At 41.5% G+C, this 21,324-nt stretch overlaps 1 protein-coding gene across 1 annotated transcript in view; it reads right to left on the reverse strand.

Moving 5' to 3' along the window:
- The window catches only part of ipo11 (importin 11), a 147,607-nt gene that overhangs the window by 103,841 nt on the left and 22,442 nt on the right, over positions 1-21,324 (reverse strand). Inside the window, exons 9-14 of the mRNA XM_034234866.1 lie at positions 6,128-6,198; positions 5,784-5,976; positions 4,305-4,457; positions 3,838-3,881; positions 2,522-2,612; positions 1,559-1,606 (exon numbers count right to left, since the gene is read on the reverse strand). Coding sequence (XP_034090757.1) covers positions 1,559-1,606; positions 2,522-2,612; positions 3,838-3,881; positions 4,305-4,457; positions 5,784-5,976; positions 6,128-6,198 — 600 coding nt within the window. The remainder of the gene's footprint in view (positions 1-1,558; positions 1,607-2,521; positions 2,613-3,837; positions 3,882-4,304; positions 4,458-5,783; positions 5,977-6,127; positions 6,199-21,324) is intronic.

Below are 21,324 nucleotides of genomic sequence, written 5' to 3' on the forward strand. Positions count from 1 at the left end.
TTATTTAGACTTGTCATCTTGGTCTAAAAGTATTTGGAGTCATCTGTTTATCCATATTTCAATGTTCCTTGCTCTCTCTTGTCCAGCTGTCTGCAATGTTTGGGATTTGCGGACAGGAGCAACATTATGTTAAGCAGTGGCGGCCGCCCCCCCCCCTCTTCCCACATGTTTGATTGTCATTAAAAAATAAAAAATAAATTAAAAAATATATTTAAAAAAATATATTTTTATTTTATTTTTATTTTTAATAAACAAGGTAAATATTATATAGTTGGTATCAGTAAAATGCATAATCTACAATAAAATCTCGTTTAAAATAGTTTTACGATATCTAAAGTTACTGATAAGTCACATGTTTCCTGCCTGGCCGCAGCGTGTATCATTACCCTCTCTCGTCCGGGCGGTAGAAAGGAGCCCTCAGCCAGAGCAGCAGCAGCCAAGAAGCTGACTGTTGCTATCTGTAAACTATGCCGACGAAACATAATTTCAGCCAATCAGCGTCGTCAGATCTGATGCTCAAAGGGCGCCCTGTCAGCGCCCTGGCCTGTGTGTCTGTGAGTTGTTTAGACTCGTATCCAAGGTGATGCTACAGTAGTTGTCGAGGATGGCGGCGTCTGCAGGAGACTCCGGTGCTAGTGGATCGCCGGAGCTGTAGATTAACATTTACATGCTTATTGTAGTTGTAAGGGCAATGTCTGTAGCACCATGGAGCATATGTGTGGGCTGGACCTGTGTTTTACAGGAAAGGAGTGAGCAGAGGGTCGAGTTGTCGATTCTTGTTCAGTTTTCATCTTCCTCACCCTCTCAGACTTTGAGTTGCGCGCGCTGCTAAAGAGACGCGCTACCATGGAAACCAAACAATGGTGTAGCTGTATTAAAGTCTGAGTGGAAACAGTCATGAGTAAATCTGATTTGGGAGAGGGCAATGAAATCGGGAGTCTCCCGCGAAAATCGGGAGGGTTGGCAAGCATGACACACACACAATGTTATTTAGTCTCCTGATTTTAAATGGGAATTAAATCATTTGAGTGTTCCCAAAGCACCAGTGTTCTGCAGTTTGTGTGGGCCTACTGTACTGTTGCACAGTTTTGGAAGATTGATAGCTAACCACACTGAAGATTATGGATTATCTCATATTTTTAAGCCTCAATTTGTCCTCCCCCCCCCCCACCCCCTCTAACATCACCAGAAGTGATAATTTAAGGGGTCATTTCTCAAAAATGTCTTCCGGGGGAGAATCCCCCCGGACCGCCCTAGTATGGTTTGGTCCCTATTTCCATAGCCCCACCAAAAATATTTTCCACCAGCCGCCACTGATGTTAAGTATTGGGCCAAGGGATACATCGACATATGGACTGCAGGGGTTTGGATCTAACGCAAAACCTTCTAATTAAAAGAGGAATAATTAGCTTACAGCAACAGTTTGGTGTTAAAGAAAAAAAAAGTATTGCTAAATCTGACTCTTCTTATGAGTCCAAATCGATTGTTTAATTCACCTGGCATAAAGGGAAAACTGCAGTCATTAAACATGTAGATGTATGTGAAGCCTTTGACTCACCTGCATCCTTCATTAACAGCTGAACAGAGTCTTCCACATTGGTTGGGCCTGCAAAGACAGATAGAAATTCAGGATTATTGTATTGGCTGGAGTAACATGCATACAGTTGAAGGCTTTGTTCAATAATAACAGACAATCTGTAGGATGTATTGGACCCAGTGAGCCCATAAGACAGTTGCAACTTGAAGCAGCCTTGTCTCCATTATATCTGTCTATTTTCAATCATTTTACTGGTCTGTTCTCGACCTCTCTGTTAGTCCTTATTGTGTACTTAGTTCTCAAAATCAATAGCTTCCTCCCTTCAACCATAGAATTACACCAATCTGGTTTCCTCCTTGCTCCAGCAGAACCCATTTCCACTATGTCACGCGTGCGTGTGCGTGTGTGCGTGTGTATGTGTGTGTGTGTGCGGCAGTTGAGATCTGTGAGTGGTTGTAACTTTGGAGGTTGTCACCAGGGAACTTGAAGGTCAGGCCCATATATTGCATGGGACACCTTCTGTAACTGCTAAAAGCAACAAACTTCGATGCTTTGCTGTGTTCCAATATAATAAATCACTCTGAAACAAGGCTCTATTTCATGATGTAAAATGGGATCTCACAACTGAAGCAGTTTGTGTAACAGGGAAACTGATACAGTATATTACATGGGCAAGGCAATTTTATGTTTACAGCATTTTTCAAACACAAAGGTAATTAATTTGCCTTATGTGTTACCAATTCATTATAAAACAAGCAACCTAATTCAACAGTAACATGAGAAAAAAAATGAAATATCTTTACAGTATTAATAGAGTGCACAAGTATTATAAATAAATAAATAAAAATCCAACAGTACCACACAGCCTCCAGAACAGGACCATAACATTGAATGTTTTACATATGCTGCATTTTGTGAAGGCTCATAAAGCAATGTTTCCTGCATTAAAAGGTTGTTCAAAGTAATATAACTGTAATAACTGACCCTGGAGATTCTGAACCATTTCCAGTAGCACGGGTATTAGTGTCTGGTTGTAGGCGTGGAAGATATCCAGGAACAACACTTCTGCACATGGCTAGATAGAGAAAGAGAGCAGAGAGGACAAAAAGGTGGATTATTAGACATAATTGATTGCGGAAGTCATTTTGTTTTTCTCCCAGCTCTGCCCATTCTTAGCAGCCCGCTTTGATTAGGTTGGACACGCAGTGATTCATGAGAATGATTATCACATTAAAAATTAAAGTCAGTGAATACCCTTCGATATATACACAAAGAAGAGCTTCATAAAAATGAGGCTCATGCACAAACAGACACACAATGGCAATCAATGCCTTGAGGTTCCAGAGATAATACAAATCAATGAGAACTTGTCAGGGGATACGTGTGTTTGTGATTGAGAAAACTCATGAATACATGCTGTGTTTAATGAGTGCACATGTGTGTGACATCTTTGCATGTACTGGAGGTTTGACCTTCCCCCCCTGGTAGCCAGAGGTCAGGTGACACTTCAACACAGCTTCACCGGATTAAGACAACACAAGCACTTGTTCTTTAGGAAATAAATATAGACAGGTGGGAATATTGATAGGAGAAGGTCACCTGTAATCAGCCATTAGAATTGGTGACCATGGGAGGATTAGATGGATGGTGACATTTGATCCATGAACCATACTGAGTACAACAATGTGTTAATAAGAGGGTCAAAGGAGGGTGTGCACTGTGTGGAAAAGGTTCCTGTTTTATGAGTGTATTAAATAAAATATAGATTAAACTCCTGCAACATTTAAATGTATCCTTCTTAAGGTATATCTGTAGAATTGTACATGTATCGTTGCAATTCCTGCATGCCAAAATGTGTGTGGCAGCTGGTTATAAATTAAGAACTTTTACTCTTTTTAGGTCAAATTAATAAACGGCAACGCTCTACATTATAATTTATTTTAAACAGCAGAGCAGAGGGATTTCTAAGGGAGAGAGAAATGAGGGGTATACAGAAAGAAAAGAGACAGAATAGAGGATTATGTCATGACTCAGAAAAACAGCTGAAGACAAACCACTGCCTGAGATATGAGCAAAAGCCTGGGGGGCCACTAACTGTTTTATGATGCTGCGATGTATACAGCCTGCCCAGTACCACTGCATAAAACACTTTAAATGTTGAAAATATATCACACACACTAAAGGGCATTTGTACAAAAAAAAGAATAATAATAAAATTGGAATAATCTTCCGTTATGGTTATTTTAACAAAAAAATGTTTCAAGGGTGGAGTATGTGTGGATGTGTATGCCTATACTTACTCGTAGACTGTATTTCCAAGAGTCTCCACCGGTTTCTTCAACAGCTAGAAAAGAAAATAAGTCTCAGAGCGGTGGTCCCATGCAGAGCATTAGCAGAAGAGTGGCTGTCTATGGAGGACTGTCAAGCTAATAACAGTACATGACTGAACTATATTCTGAGATGACAAATGGTTGTCTTTTAGAAAATGCTGGTCTGAATTACAAACAGTGATTATTTTCTATGCAAAAGTCCAAATGTGTTCTTAAAAATGTTCTGATTCATTACAGAACTGAATCCAATTGCTTTAACTAGCAGAGCTTGACCACTGTTGATGTTGGTTAAAGTTTGGCTGTGCAGCTTATCACATAGAAATGTAGAGTTGGCTTCCTCCCTATTCTGGACTGAACCTGTTAACACCGGCAGCCTGCAGGTCCAGACAAGTCTGTATTTTTGGATTAGGCTTGAGTATCTGGGGATGTGCTATTACCAAAGCTCTCGGGGTCCTCTTCCCACATTGCCAACTCTTCCTCTGTGAGGAGGAAGTAGTGTGAGACTAGTCTGCGTCCAATCTCTGTCAGTGTGGGGTGTGTGAAGAATGCCGTCTTGATCTTGTGAGCCTCCAGACTCTCTGGTTTACTGTCTGAGGGCGGGAGAAGGGAGGGGGAAGAAAGAAAAGAGAACAAATAGAGATTGAAGGAGAGATGGAAATGTTATCATCCGTTTATCTATTATACCAAAAGTCCTCTAATAATAGCACTAATAGCTTTTGTTGGTACTTATCTACTCTTCAGAAGTTGCATTTTTTCCAATTTTTGGAATTCACATTTCAAAATGATATGGTATATATTACATTTTTTAAATATAAAAATAGGCTGCATGCTCAAAAGGCTTGATTTCAGGCAAAAGCTTTTTCGTCTTCTCGTTTTAAATGGGGAACTAAACATTAATACAAGCAATGTTGGTATTCTTCTGTAGGCCATTTCTTGTCTGTTTTCTAACATTAAACATACTATATTGGTTTATTTTGTTGTTACGACAACATTTCTATTCTCTGCCAATCATCTTGCCTTTTCAGTAAACATTTTAAATATTAAAGAATTTTTTTTTTAACCGCGAAAACAAACAACACCAGCAGTTTAGGGGGGGGGGGGGATTCTGATGTAAAGCAAAGATGAAAATTAAATTTTACTTTCAAAACTAAACCTATACTTAACCTCGTCATTAAAACTTCCAAACCTCCTCTTAACCTGTGGCCTCTGAACTCGCGCTACTCTCACAGAACTGGGCGTTTGGTTGTTAAACTCTCAGAAACACCTGTCCGTCTATCTGACTGACAGCAAGGGCCTAATAAATCATTCAGACGGCTGCTCGGAGCTGCGCTAGGTCAGTCAAGGCTCAACTTATCCTATAGCTATATGTAACCCTGATAATCGATATACTTTGTTTCTCCGTTTAGAAATGGAAAGCAAACCTCACGTCGAATTTAGCTCTGCCACCAAGGCACACTTAAATATTTGACTGAAAACCAACCATGTACACAAGGACCACAATATGGCTCACTCAGAAAAAGATTGCATCAAAGAAAGATCTTCAATAAGTCTCACCAAAGACGATACTAGCTGGCAGAACAAAGACGGAGTGCTGTGCTCCACACCTAATGAAGCACTGGAGGCTTCTGTCAGCTTGAAATAAACATGAGCCTTGGTGATGTACTGTGGCGCTCAGTGTTGTGTTCTTTTAGTCAGTGATCAGCTTTGAAGAGCTAGTGGCGTTTTCTGTTGGCCTTAGAATCATAGACTTGAAATTCAAATTTGATTTGTCTGGCTTAAATGTTTTCTTTCTCCTCATTGATGTCTGCAAGTATTATCCCTCGTGTACCGTGTACTTTACTCTCTTGGGTTGTTGTTTTGATCCTTTTTATTCTAAACCCTTATTGCCCCTCTTTCCCACCGCCGTCATATCCTACCCTCGATGTTCTTTGAAGGTTTGTAGGCTTCATTCTTTACAATCATCTTGATGAGGTTCATGCACTGAACAATGAAGCGTTCAAAGGTCACTCCCTCTCCTGCAGGTGTGAACAGGTAGCTGACGGCAAATTCCAGGGAACGCTGGATTAGGGGTATGAACGCACATGGATGGTACTCCAGGAAATCTAACAACTACAAGAGGGGGAAAGAGAAAAAACCAGAAGAAGGACAGACATTTGTTAGACGATATAATTAGTCTTCAATATCTTTGAATCAAACGTACAACTAATTCATAATTGACAAAACAGAAATGTGTCATTTATTGATATACAAGCCAACTCACAGTTTTAGTGTACAGTATGATCATCTTCTCCAGCTTTTCTCTGCATGTGCTGTCTGGACCAACCTGTCGATCTGCAACACAAAAAGAGAACTCAGGGTTGATACACAGCAGTGCACCTAAAATTATATAATAATCTTTAATATTTGGCAACTATTGTTCAATCTAAATTAGAGATGTAACGATATATTGAATATCGCGGTAAATAAATGTCTCAATACCGTTGTGAGACTGACAAAATATACCACGATTTTTTTTTTTAATCTTTTTTTTTTATAAACCTTTATTCAACCAGATGGTCCCATTGAGATCATCGATCTCTTTTTCAAGGGAGACCTGTCCAACATGGCAGCAAGTAGGTTACAACATGAACATAAAACAACAGATAACAATAAAGGACATCGTATTTACAGGGCTACATGTACATACCTAGAGACATTGACAAGTACCAACAGTATATTTATATCTCGCCCTGTCAATAACCCTTCTTGGCAAAAACTGTATTGTTTTTGAAGTGGTGGAGAGACAATGCACAGTTTTACCCACTGCTGTTACCCATGCCCAAAGCATATCTCTTTGTCCCAGCAACATCAGTACCAAGCAAGAGAGTTTTTTCCACAGCAGGGGATATTGTAAACACCCAAACATCCCAGCTTCTACCTGGAAATGTGGACATGCTCATATTCCTAAAAGATAACCTTGATGATGCTGAGTGAGTGAGTTAGTGAGTTAGAGTTGAGTTACTTGAAAAACTAAAGTGAAACTTGATTTATTCTATTGCAGGGTCTGATTATTATATTGTTGACACTTTAAAATACTACTATCCTACTAAAATGATGTACAAATCAGATGTATTATTTAATAAAGAAAAAAAATCAAGTAAAACAATTACAAAAAAAATTCACATTTGTTTTCTTTATTTTTTTAATATCGCGATAAATATCGTACCGTGGACTTTTAATTGCGATATTATCGTACCGTGAGTTTTTGGTATCGTTACATCCCTAATCTAAATGTGTTAAATATCTGCTGATTTTTGCGTTATCAGGGATTTAACAATGGCAGAAAAAAACTTTTTTTCCTTAATTATTTAGCTTCTTGTCTTATCAACATGATGGACCCTATGTAAAAGGGTAAAGAAAACGTGAACCGAATAAATATGTATGATAAATATTACAAGCAGGAGAGTAAGGGAAGGAAAAAGTGTCACAAAGGAATACAAGTATTCTGATTTCCACGTTGTTGAAGGTGAAATGTCCACCTCACGTTGCCGCCTTATAGTGACCCCATTACACATTGGTGTATATAATAAAGTTAACTTATAAAGGAACTAAAAAAATGACCATGAATGACTCACTTGTTGTACAGTTTCGTTCCATAAAACCAATCATGATGCTAGAGCCAAAACAATTTCCCCTGTGGTTTACTCCCTTGTCGGCCTCATTGATGAAACCATTAGTCTCTGACTTTCCTCCAATAACTGTGAACAGCCAGGGTCATAGTTTCCTTTCCCTTTATACACACACATTCATTTCTATCAGCCACTGCTCATTCAAAGTGACACCAGATTGATAAAAAAGGTTAGCTGGCTCAAAGATCACTTTGTCTTGCTTCTTTCAGATTTAAGGGGGTATGTAGAGCAAAAAACAACATTGCATTTTATTGACCTTCTGTCCATGTCAATGTCTCCTTGTTTGCAAGTGTAAAACAGCTGGTGAGCAGGTGTTGTGTAAAGTCATCAAAGTCATTGAGGTCACACATCTGAACCAATTAACCATGTTAATAACATCTATGGACTGAGATCAATAAAGAGAATGAAGACAGAAAAAAATATATGAATTATTTATGACAAATTCTAAATAACCTTGAAAAAAACGTTTGTGACTGCCAGAAAATGGATAGGTGGCCTCAGGTGGAGGATAGACATCTAGCAGGGAGAGCCAGACATCTTCATGGACCCAAAAGACTGCCCCCAAAAAAAGCCAGTTTACATAGCTGACCTATTCATTCTGTGCAGAGCTGATTTTCTCCCCAGCCCGGCTGTGAGCAGCAGTTCCCATATCTGCCCAAATACCAACAGGACTCCTGTCTCCATTTCCATCAGCAGAGTAAATATTGGAAGTGATATTTGTTACAGACATTTGCTACTATGGCAGTTTTTAGAGTCGTGTCTGACATTTATCTTTCACTCACTGGGTGTTGTCAGGACAAACTTCCATTGAAAAGAAGAAAGGAGCAGTGATAGTGAAATCCAACAGTGAGCGAATGTATCACCCATAAGGTTGAGGTTGTCTACCTGCACATGCATGTTTATACCACAAGGGGGCAGATCACCTGATGGTTCATCATTGTTTTATGCTGGAGATGAACAGAAGAAGTGTGTCGATGTGTTGTGCTTTGAGATCGTTTGAGATGCTGACATCTTGCACATGTGCCTTGTGGAAGTTAATAAATTGACGTTTTCTACACCTATAATACCCTTGCGGTCTGAGTGGTGTAACAATTTGGAGGTCCTACCGAGATTATTAACCTCACGGCGAAAGGTTCCCGGAAAAGCACGGTAAAGACGGATACTGGAGAGCGACGGGTAACGTGGTTCAAGTGTAGTGTAGCTAGTACGGCTCTGCCTCGTTTGTTGTTTTTCCCGTGAAAAAGTCCGGTCGAACTGCGTACTCAGAAACAAGATGTCAGATCACAGAGATGTTCTAAATGAGATTTTTAAAAAACTGTTTAAGACTGACTGTAAAGGAATTGCAGCAGTGTTGTGAGCGTAGCAACCTCACTGGAAAAGGATATGTGGACATTCAAAATAAAGGCAGACGTGATCTGGTAAAGCACGTTAAACAGTTTTGTGAAAGTAAGGAACTGTTGGAGAAGGAGGATGAAGTAATGTCCGTGCTTTTGGAACTAAACGATCTACTGGACAAGCAGGGGTAGACATTAACGGCCCGTCTACACTACAGGCATCGAAAAAGCTTGAAGCTGGGCGTGTCTGAAGCTTGCCCATTTTTTGCGAGCAACGCGACCAACAACCAATCACATGAATCTCCCGCCCCCGACATACAAAGCAATAGCAATGTTAAAACGAAGTAAACTGGATATAAAATCCCCAAACAGGCGAAAACCTACCAGTTAAACCCACTGTCTCTGCCACCTCCCTCCATGCCTGGTTCCTCCGGTTTGTATCCCGGTAAATAGTTCTGGTCGGAAAGAACCGGGTGATTTGCTACCGTAATTTCTCGTTTGGAATATGAGGAAATGAACTGCGGTCTGGCTCTCCCAGCTTGCACGCGGTTTGATTGGCTAGCGCTTGTACTGGCGGGAATTGCAAAAACGGGATTTGATTGGCTGACGCCAGCTTCGAGCAAGCATCGAGCCTCTTTTGACGCCGATAGACGCTTGCAACGCCTTGCCATGCTACCCACAATGCAGTTCGGCGAAGTTTGAAAATATCCTACGTCACCCCATTCAAATGAATGGGCGAAGCGTTGAAAGCATTTTTTGACGCCTGTAGTGTAGACGGGCCGTAAGGGTAAAATGCCACTGGCCCTCCGGGCCGGAGGAATTGTATTATCACTGGCCCCACCATAGGCTCTGTGCACAAGATGGCGTCTATCAACTTCCGGCGGCTGGGTGTGCGGCTGAGTACTTTCGGTTTGAGTACAGAGTTTTGACAGCTTGACAGTTTGTTATGTCACACCGAGAGCAAGAATGAGCGGATTTCGGGGTAAAGAAAAGCGATTGGCCTTCCAGCGTGTAACGGAGCCTACACACGGCGGTGTGCGTTGCCGCTTGGCGGTGGGCGTGTCTTGAGCTTGGAGAGTCAACGCGAGCAACGCGACCAACAACCAATCACATGAATGTCCCGCCCCGGACATACAAAGCAAAGCATTCATGCCACATCCATGCTGGCTAAATATACTGTCTATGCTTTCTAGCTGTCCATTCAAACGAAGTACACTGGATATAAACTCCCCAAACAGACGAAAACCTACCAGTTTCACCCACTGTCACTGGCACTGCCATGCCTGGCTCCTCCGGTTTGTATCCCTGTATGTATTGAGGAACTGGTCATATAGTACCGGGTGATTCCCTATCGCCACGATAATTTTCTCCTCCATTTTTTGACATATGGGAAATAACTGCGGTCTGGCTCTTCCAACATACACACGGTTTGATTGGCTAGCGCTTGTACTGTCAGATTTGCATACGCGGGATTTGATTCGCTGACGCCTCCGTCGAGGCGGCAAAAGTAGAACATTGTTCTACTTTTGCAGCGAGCACCGCGAGAGAAGCTACGCTTTGCTCCCACAATGCAGTTCGGCGAATCGTGACGTCACCCCATTCAAAGTGAATGGGCAGAAGCGTTGAAGCGGTGGGCGTGTCTTGAGCTTGGGGAGTTTACGCGAGCAACGCGACCAACAACCAATCACATGAATCTCTCCTGTCAATTGCATAAAAGGTTTTACATGTCACACTTTATATGATGAACATTTATGACATTAATCCCTATGGTGCTATTTTACGCAACATTCCATGCTGGCTAAATACTGTCTATGCCTGCTAGCTGTCCATTCAAACTAAGTACACTGGATATAAACTCCCCAAACAGGCGAAAACCTACCAGTTTCACCCACTGTCTCTGCCACCTCCCTCCATGCCTGGCTCCTCCGGTTTGTATCCCGGTAGGTGAACAGGGACTGATCATAAAGCACCGGGTGATTCCCTACCGCTACAATTATTTTCTCCTCCATTTTTTGGCATATGAGGAAATGAACTGCGGTCTGGCTCTCCCAGCATACACGCGGTTTGATTGGCTAGCGCTTGTACTGGCAGATTTGCATAAACGGGATTTGATTGGCTGACGCCTCCGTCGAGGCGTCAAAAGTAGAACATTGCTCTACTTTTGCAGCGAGCACCGCGAGAAAAGCTACGCTTTGCTCCCACAATGCAGTTCGGCGAATCGTGACGTCACCCCATTCAAAGTGAATGGGCAGAAGCGTTGAAGCGGCAACGCACGCCGCCGTCTGTAGGAGCCGTTAGAAAGTCGGCACTACATTGCTGTGTGCCCCTTTGAACAAAATCGTCCCGTTATCAGAATACCTTTATTAGTCCCACAGAGGGGACATTTGCAGCGTTGAAGCAGGAAAGAGCCACAGACAGCTTAGTGTTGAATATCTTACATGCGTTAAAAAGTACTAAGTTATAATATAATAAACAATATGCTAAAAAAAAGTTACATAATTTTCAAAAATACAGATCAAAAACAAATCAGATCTACAAATCAAATCCTGTAGCTGCAGTTCTTAGGATTTAGCAGCCCGGTATATATTAGTTATTAAAGATGGCATATGTAAATAAACTATATATTGCACATAAAGCACATATTGCACATAGTTTGACGGTATTTAACAGCAGCAAGTTACACAATGTTATAATCGGGAGATAAGTTTCCATTCATTTCGGCAAGCCTGGGCAACAACGATTAAAAGATGTCTTGCTCCCAAACCAATTGTGTATTTCATTACAAAAAGCAGTTATACCATACTATGTTTAGGTACTAATGAATTATATCCTCAAAACAAACGCACACATAAATAACAAAGGAAAATACATAATTTAATAAATCCACAATATGATAACATTTTACAGATTAATTTAATAAACTTTTACAAAACATAGGTTGATGTTATATCGGGGGGAAAAATACATATTTAAACATTTCAATTAGTCTCTGCCTATTTAAGTAATGCTAGTTTATATAAACAGATGAACAGATGTACAATATCCAGAAAGTAGATGCAAAAAATATATATAATGTGTGCATTTCCAACATATCCTCTGAAAGAGTGTTAGTCGTTGAGTTGAGTAGTGAGCCATTCGTTTTTTTTTTCATGGTGCGATGTCTGCTGAGAAGTCCTTGTATGCCTCGCTGACTTTGAGGACATCTGGGTCTGGCAGCTCCCCCCGCACCGCCTTGTAACGTGTACTCCTTTGAACATGTTTATATGATAATTAGGACTTTAAGAACAATTTTACACTCAGACAACAATCACAAAGTTGTAGCAGGCTACATACAATTACTTAGGACAATATATATTACCTTACACCGTCAGCAACTGTAAACAGCTTTGGCTTAGTGGAAATGAACACCATGTCACTCACTCTGCCTGGTTTCACACCCTATTAATTACACAAAATAATTGTCAAATTAATTGAAATGGTCGTTGATGCAACATACTAAATCAGCTCTGTTTGGAATACTGTAATTTGAGGACATTCAAACAGATACGCTTGTATAGCCTGTCTCAGCTCTCTCAATGTATTATCTTATATTATAACTACATCAAATAGTGTTAGTTGAACAGCTTAACATAGATGTAGGGTACAAAACCAGCACTTACCTAACACTGGCCAATACAAATAATTGGACCCTACATGGATTATACTAACCATTCAGTAAAGAACAGCAGCCGTCACAAACCGTTTCTGGGGTTTCCATGAAAGCAGAGACGGTTTTCAACCTCTCATTAAGAATCTTTGATGAAAGCTAAGTTTGGGTTTAGCTAATGTATTTATCATTTCACACGAGAGGGTTACAAAACGAAAATAAATCTGTAGCCCCTTCATGCTACACACACACAGCTAGCTACCAGTTGATGTGAGCAAATGTATTGTCACTATGTAATCTGTTGCAACACGTCAGCTAGCTGGGCTTATTTGAGTCCTAAATCACAGGTTACCTACTCTAGCAACATCAAAACCCCAGTACATGAACCTGATTGAGGCTTTGAACCGATTAACACTTTTTATTTTCCTCCCTACTCTGAGATCGTGAGGCTTTTCATGCTTTCTCATGGACCTGTAACAGCTAGCCCTGATGCTCACTCTCCCTGAAGGTAGTTCTTTGTTTGAAACTGTGGGGAATTGGATATCATTCATGTTATCCAAAAAAACGTAATAGTACATCATTAAAATGCTTTACACTGTATCAACACTGTCAATTTGTCAAAGTTAACCAGTAACTACAGCTTTGTTTGTCACTTACCTTCATAATTGTCGACGTAGCTGGATATGTAGCTACATCTTGAACCCCTTTTCTCTTTTGCTCCTCGGGGCTGAGCCTGCCGCTTGTACCAGCCGATGTACATCACTGATGTTAACCTTCGGTAGGTCTTGGAGACATCGAGTGTAAAATAGTGCCTATATAATATCTATACGCTATCTCTCTCGCTATCTATCGCTCTACTATAGACCGGAAGTTTACAACCGCACACCCAGCCGCCGGAAGTTGATAGACGCCATCTTGTGCAACTAGCCAATTGTAACCACTGGCCCGGAGCATTCGTCCACCAAAAAAAAATCGACTAATAATGAAGAAAATTAACACATTTGTTGCAATAGTAATTTATGCACTAACTACATTACTACTTGGACTACAACATTTGAATCATCAGTTCTTCCTCATTGTCCTCAATTGTTCATATTTGGTTTATTAAAATAATGATATTGTGGTCATTGTTAAAAAATGTCTGCTATTATTATGAGTATTATTATTTGTATAATGCACTTTCTGCCTTCCTGTCATTAGGAGTTAGACATGTAATGGCTATGTAATAGATTAGATTAGAACCTTCATTCTCCTAAACTGCTGGGACGTTTCCCTATAGCCAATACCTTTATATTGTCTACTCTTCACTTACTTGTCAGCATAGGTCGGCATTGATGTACAGAGCCGACAGAAGACCTTGTTTATATTGGCATCATATTGAGAGGTGCAGCCAGTGACGCATCCTAAAACCAGGAAGTAAGCTGCTGGTTCCCTCGACAAAAAGCAATGGGATTTCTCCACAGGGTTTTGGAAAATAGCTGGAAATAAGGTCTGTGGAAAACAAACCTGTTTGATAAATACACGTTTTGTTCAGCCGGATAATCTCCACATGTCTACCCTACTTTTATAATTTTCGAATCATAAATCTAATCGATAGATTATAAAAGGGTTTTAGGACGCGTCACTGCACCACTAGAAGCCAACTCCATCGATCAAGCTGGCTGAAACTTTCTCTCCCTCTTCTTCTCATGCTCTCTGTCACTCTCCTTTAACTCCTCCGGTGACTTTATTTTATTTGAAGATAGTTTTTTGCCCGGTGCTTGGCCGGTTACCGCTGGTATTAAAAACATTTTTGGCGAATGGTTAGGTGGCGCGATAGTCTGTAGTGAAGGAGTGTGCTCCCGCTCACGGGAGCCTGCTCGCGCTGTGCTCCGCAACAAACAGCTGTTTGCTTTTCCCCCAACAACGACAACCGACTCACGGAACGCTATGTTGTAGCGTTAATAAACGAAACAATTTAACTAAATTGCTAGTCAAAATACCATTACCACAGGACCATTTTTTTAAAGCAATATCTTTAGTGGCCCGAACGGGCAAGTGGAAAGTACGTTATGCTGGCCCGGGGTGTCTAAATAGTGCTTCCGGGCCAGCGGGCCATTTATAATGTCGAGCCCTGTTTAAGAGAGCCAGCCGGAGACCGTCGTCGATGGGGCAGCGCCGCTTGCAGCCCACGAGAGAGAGGAGCAGGTGGATCCGTGCAACCCACGAGGGAAGCTCAACAGGGAGGTCACACGCAGCCTTTGTCGTCTCAGGAGCAGCGTGCGGGACATGGTGGCACCGGAAAACGAAACTCAGCGCAGAGGCAGGGACTCCATCAGCAACAACAGCTGCTATGCTGCTGTATCCAATGGATTCAGAAAGGACTTCAGGATTAACGGTGAGGTTGGTGAGTCAACCTCAAGAGATACACTGAGCTTTAGTAGCCTTGAGCACCAGATTGGGGGTTAAGGAAAAGTTATCCTGAAATAGAAATTATGGAAGCAGATATTCGTGCTGTGAGGCCAAGATTGAAGCTAAAGAGTAACTTAGAGTGGATAGGGTGAGATCAGTTTTTCCCTCTAAGACAGATATTGAGAGCACACTATGCAGAAAAGGATGCAACTGTGCTTTACCAGCAACTAACAATAGCTGTGCAGGGACTCAGTGAAACATCACTTGATTTTCTCATCCGAGTGTTGGATATGCGCCAAAAAGTCCTGTTTACATCTGAACGTGCCCAGTCTGGCCTGAGATATAACAAAGAGCTAGTCCAAAGTCAGTGTTTTCAGTCTATTATGACAGCCCTGTCAAATGACAACATAAGAGCAGAGATGAGAATGTATCTGCAAGACGAGAACAGTACAGATGAGTTACTGCTGCAGAAAATGCAAAATGCTCAATATAATGAAACTGAGCGGGCTCAAAAGATGAAAGCTACATCCAAAGCCAGTCATAGAGCAGGTTTGAACTCAGTAGAGCAGTGTGAGGATGAGAGCATCCCCTTAACAACTCCCAAATCTGCTAAAACTAGTAAACCAACAAAAGATAACTCCCCATTTACAAAAATAGAAGAGAGCAATACAGCAATCAGAGAGCTTACAGGACAAGTAGCTTCACTCTTGCAAACTGTTGAACATCAGAGGAAAAATGGTGATTTTCAATATAAAACCCCTGCAAATGCTGTTAAGAGACCGAGAAGAAGATGCATAGCATGTCAGCAAGACAACTGCAACCATTGTTTCCGGTGTGGCAGTGAAACACATTGGGCAAAAGGCTGCAGAGTTGGAGAAAAACACAAGCCGCAGGGAAAATGGCAGAGGCTGTGACTGAGGGACATGTCATGACCTTAGAATCCAAGTCCCACAATGATCCACGTCCTAATCATACCTCACCAGTTAAGCCCAAAAGCTCACAAAGAAGGCAGGAGGACAAAAACATTTACCTCACCAGCCACACTTCAGTACCCTTGAAACCGAATATGAAACATGGTGACCAACCAGCTCACTCACACAACCTTCGCATGAAACGCAAGAGAGTTGCACAGCTGATAGGCAGAAAATGTCTTGCTTGGTTTAAAATAAATAACATCAAGGCTCAAGCCCTGATTTGACAATCCATCCCATCAGTGACCTTCTGAGTGAAAATGAATTGCTGGACTTGAGAGCGGCCAATGGCTCTGAAATCCTTTTTCAGGGTTGGTTTGAAGTTAGTCTTAGCCTATGTGATCCAAAAGCTAAAACAGAATGTTCTGATGAGATTCTAGTTCCAATACTAGTGAGCAGGGACATTGCACAGAGACCCATAATATGTTTTAATGCTATTGAGGAGATTTTGAAAGGGGGAAAGGAGGACCAGAGTAAGCTTGGTGAACGAATAGCTCTGCTCAGAAACTCACTAACGGTACGTCCACACAGCAGCTTTAAACAAATCTTCCAACGCTTCTCTGCCCATTGACTTTGAATGGGGATAACGTCACTTTGCCTCGCTTTTCGCCAAACTGCATTGTGGGGGAGCGAAGCGAAGATTTCCAGGATTTAAAAGTTGAGCAATGTTCTACTTTTGAAGCTGAGCTGGAAGCGTCAGCCAATCAAGTCCCGATTTATGCAAATCTGACAGTAGAAGCACTAGCCAAGCAAACCGCGTGTAAGCAGGGAGAACCAGATCGCAGTTCATTTCCTCATATTCCAAACGAGAAATTACGGTAGCAAATCACCCGGTTCTTTACGACCAGAACTATTAAAGGGATACAAACCGGAGGAACCAGGCATGGAGGGAGGTGGCAGAGACAGTGGGTGAAACTGGTAGGTTTTCGCCTGTTTGGGGAGTTTATATATATATATATTGCTCGCATAAAATCCCCGGTTTTTTTTTGCTTTGTATGTCGGGGGCGGGAGATTCATGTGATTGGTTGTTTGTCGCGTTGCTCGCAAAAAATCCCCAAGCTTTCAGACACGCCCAGCTCCAAGATTTTTGAAAAGCTGCTGTGTGAACGTACCGTAAGGCTGGGGACAACAAAGGCAGAAGCACTACTCAACCTCATTCAGGGAGCTACACATGAGGATGTTACCCACCCAGTCAGGACTGGGCATACATCTGTGGTAGTTCCAGGGAGGCAAATGCAGTGCATGCTCTGTCGAAACCAACCTTAAAGTTAAAACCGAAATGCTATTTGAACCTGACGAGAACCTCTCGCTAGAGGAGGGACTCAAAATAACCTGTCAGTTGATAAATGTATCTTGCTCTGCTCGCAAAGTGAACATCTACGTGAGCAACACCACTCATGTCACCACTCAACAGTGCCAGGTAAAATTGTGATAGGGAGCATAAAAAGAATAACAGACTCCTACCCTGTTTACTCAGAGGAACATCAGGTTAGCTCGGTGGTAGTTGAAAAGTGTCAAACCCAACCCAACCACAGAAAAGTGTCAGAGTGATGGTCAAGGAAAACTGTGGGATCCACCTGTTAATGTGAACCACCTGACAAGTGAACAACAAACATTCATTAAACAAATGCTCAGGGAGGAGTCAGGTGCGTTTGCTACACACAAAGATGAGGTAGGCTACATAAAGAACCTAAATATGGACATTAAGTTATCTGATGATGTTCCAGTAGCGAAAACGTATAACGCCATACCCCGACCATTGTATGAGGAAGTAAAGAACCACTTTCAGGACTTGCTGCAAAAAGGCTTCATTCGTAAATCTGCCTCACCATATGCTTCCTCTGTGGTTTCTGTGAGAAAAAAGGATGGAAGTCTAAGACTGTGTATTGATTACAGGGGGCTGAATAAAAAGACAACGCCAGATAGGCACCCCATACCGCGCATACAGGAGATACTTGATGGACTCGGTGGAAATGAGTGGTTCAGCGTACTGGACCAAGGCAAAGCTTACCACCAAGGTAGCATCATTGAAGACTCAAAGAAGTACACTGCTTTTACAACTCCATGGGGACTGTATGAATGGAATAGAATTCCATTTGGCCTCACAAATGCACCTGCAGCCTTGCAGCGCAGTATGGAAGAGAGCCGAGAAGGTCTCAGAGACTAAATATGCATTCCATATTTAGACAATGTCTTAGTCTACAGCAAAACATTTGAACAGCAGGTGGAGGACTTGCGCTCTGTTCTCAGGCGACAGCAAGCCTGGGGAATTAAGCTTAGACCAGACAAATGTGAACTGTTCAAAAATGAGGTGCGTTATGTTGGAAAAGTGATCTCTGCTGCTGGTTACAAAATGGACGAAAGGGAAGTATCTGCAGTTAGAGCACTAAAGGCTAAACCACCCACCAGTGTTTCCCCTACCATTGTCTTGGCGGGGCGCTGCGCCCTGCCAACGGAGCCCCGCGCCCCGCCTGAAATTCAAGGTGTTTTTTTTGTTTGTTTTTTAAAAATATATATATAGCACCAAATTGCAACTGAAGTAATCTATCTACGGTCACTTTTCACATTGAACATGTGCTCTTTTATTAAATAAACTAAACGCCTATGTTATTTATCCAATGTATGTGCATGTTTCAGTGTCCACTGCTTTGCGTATAGAGTGGCGAAGACCCTCCCCTTCCGGTGGACATCCATGGGACCTTATTTCGAACAAATTATGTATTGAAGTCAATGGAGAGAGAAAGATTATCTTTCGATCTCGTTTGAATTGTGCCACGAATTACACATTTATGATGTTTGTCAATTTAAAAGATAATTTTGCAAGTAAAAAAAAAAAATGTGTTGTAAAACTGTGAAGTAACATTTGTTTGTGTGAAACGCTCAATGAACTACATCTCTGGTCTCGCAGAACAACACACGTCACCAAGATGGCCGTCACTACTGTCTTGTCAACAAAACGATTGTTTTCATTGTGGTGATAGTGAGGGTAGTCAGTTTTATCCCAGCAGCTATTGCACAAATTAACACATCATAGGAGCGTCACACAGATGCCTATTTTTATTTATTTATTTAATTGTGAATTTTGAATGTCCATGTTTGTACTAGTGTTTTCCTTCTTGAAATGTTTTTTAAATATTTTTGAGATTTGGTTGAGCAGGGTATACTTGTACTTTTACTAGTCCTTTATTAGAGATGTGTCTGTTGTTTGTGTTTGTTTTTAGTGTCAGGATGGAACCCTTGTCTTTTTCTCTGCAAACAGAATCTACCTACGGGTACAAATAAATAACCTGAACCTGAAACACGTCCAGAAGAATGTCATGCAAAGGTGCCTGCCTGCCTTCCTTTGATTCTCTCTGAACTGCCTGGTCTTTTTAATGTTTAATGTCAACCATTTGTGCAGATAGCGTGAAGTAGAAAAGATCGGCGATCACCGATGCTAGTGTTAGCATTTCTCCCCCGGGCTTAAATTGTGTATTATAGAATGATCACACCAGTGACAGTACTCTTCAAAGGGTTCACCAAATATGACCACTACTCTTACTGTTTAACATTTTGGGTTACTTCATATTAAGGCTAATAAAAAAAATGACAAGGCTGTAATGTAATGTAACTAACGTGCTAGCTACTAGCTAGGTAGCTAACTTGATCCAGCCACTCCTGGTCCTTTCATCAGGCGGGAAGCGAAAGAACGAGCAAGCCCCATTGCTGGTATAATAACAACCTGGTACTAAGCACACAGGCATCTTGTTAAAGTTATCTTATCTTAGCCAGCGCCATATAGATAGATTATATCTATATGGCGCTGATCTTAGCTATCTCTTAGTGGAGGTAAACAATTGTGACATCACTTACGCGACTCTGGGATTTGTAGTCTTTCTAGTTGCGTATTTTTCATAGTCTTATATTTCAACAGTTTTACGACAAACTGTGAATTTTTTTACATGGAAATAATTTTTTAAGATTGACAAACATCTTATGTGTAATTCATGGCACAATTTAAACGGGATCGAAAAATAAGTTCTCTCTCCATTGACTTCAATACATTATTTTTCCGAAATAAGGTCCCATGGACCGGAAGTAGATGGGCGTGACTTCGCCACTCTATTCACATTCTCCCTCCACTCTGTTTCTGAAGGGCAGGGCTCCGCTCCCGCCACACACACGAATGCACACTCACAATCAGACAAGAGCGGAGGAAAGGAGGAAAACAACAAAGTGTAAAAAAGTCAAACAAATCTGCATTATTGCCCCAAGCTCTGCTGTCTGCCCGTTTGTGTGTCCCCCCCTCCAAGTTTCAAATTCATTTATTATTATTTTTTTAAACCGCAAGCCGTTATCGTCACGGGATGAGGACACATACAACCTGCCCAGGTGAACGCGCGCAAACGCGACAACGAACGTAGCGTGCACATTCGAAAAATAGCTCACATCAAAGAAAAAGCAAAGGAAAGCACAGCAGGATGTTGAACCATGTGTTGAACCAGATGAAACAGAGGAGTCAGCAAGCTTAGATGAGGATGAGTATTATTGGGCTAATAGGTTGAGACCAGAGGTGGGACCAAGTCATTGTTTTGCAAGTCCGAGTCAAGTCTCAAGTCTTTGCGCTCAGGTCCGAGTCAGGTCTCAAGTCTTTGCGCTCAAGTTCAAGTCAAGTCCAAGTCCTAAACTTTGACAAAACGAGTCTTAAACAAGTCATTAAGTGCTTTTCACCAAATGTAATGTAACCACTCCGCTCCTCCGCTCCCTTCACTGGCTTCCAGTAATTGCTAGAATCTACTTCAAGACAATGGTACTTGCGTACCATGCTGTGAATGGATCTGGCCCTTCCTACATCCAGGACATGGTTAAACTGTACACCCCAGCACGTGCACTCCGCTCTGCATCAACCAAACGGCTCGCTGCACCCTCGCTGCCAGGGGGACCCAAGTTCCCATCAGCAGAAACACGTGGGTTTGCTGTCCTGGTTCCAAAATGGTGGAATGAGCTCCCCATTGACATCAGGACAGCAGAAAGCTTACACACCTTCCAGACTGAAAACTCATCTCTTTCGACTCCACTTCGAGCGATAGAATTACTAACAGAGCACTTATATACTAACAAAGGACTGGCTTATCTACAGCCAGTTGAGTAGCACTTGAAATGTTTTGGCTCTATGAAACCTGATGTACTTTATGATTCTGTTTTCTTCAAGGTTATATCTTCTTGGTCGAATGCACTTATTGTAAGTCGCTTTGGATAAAAGCGTCAGCTAAATGCAATGTAATGTAATGACATCGATCAACAGAATAATACTTAATAATCAAACTGCTCTTTATTAGTCACATTCATAATTTAATAATCCATTTTCTCTCTGCTGGTAAAGTAACGTGTGTTTTTCTAATTTAAGAGGGATCAGTAAGGTAAGGCTACCGTGACGGTTTGATTCAGAAGGAGTTTAATGTATAAGA

Source organism: Gymnodraco acuticeps, unplaced genomic scaffold (assembly GCF_902827175.1).
Source record: "Gymnodraco acuticeps unplaced genomic scaffold, fGymAcu1.1, whole genome shotgun sequence".
NCBI classification, from domain to species: domain Eukaryota; kingdom Metazoa; phylum Chordata; class Actinopteri; order Perciformes; family Bathydraconidae; genus Gymnodraco; species Gymnodraco acuticeps.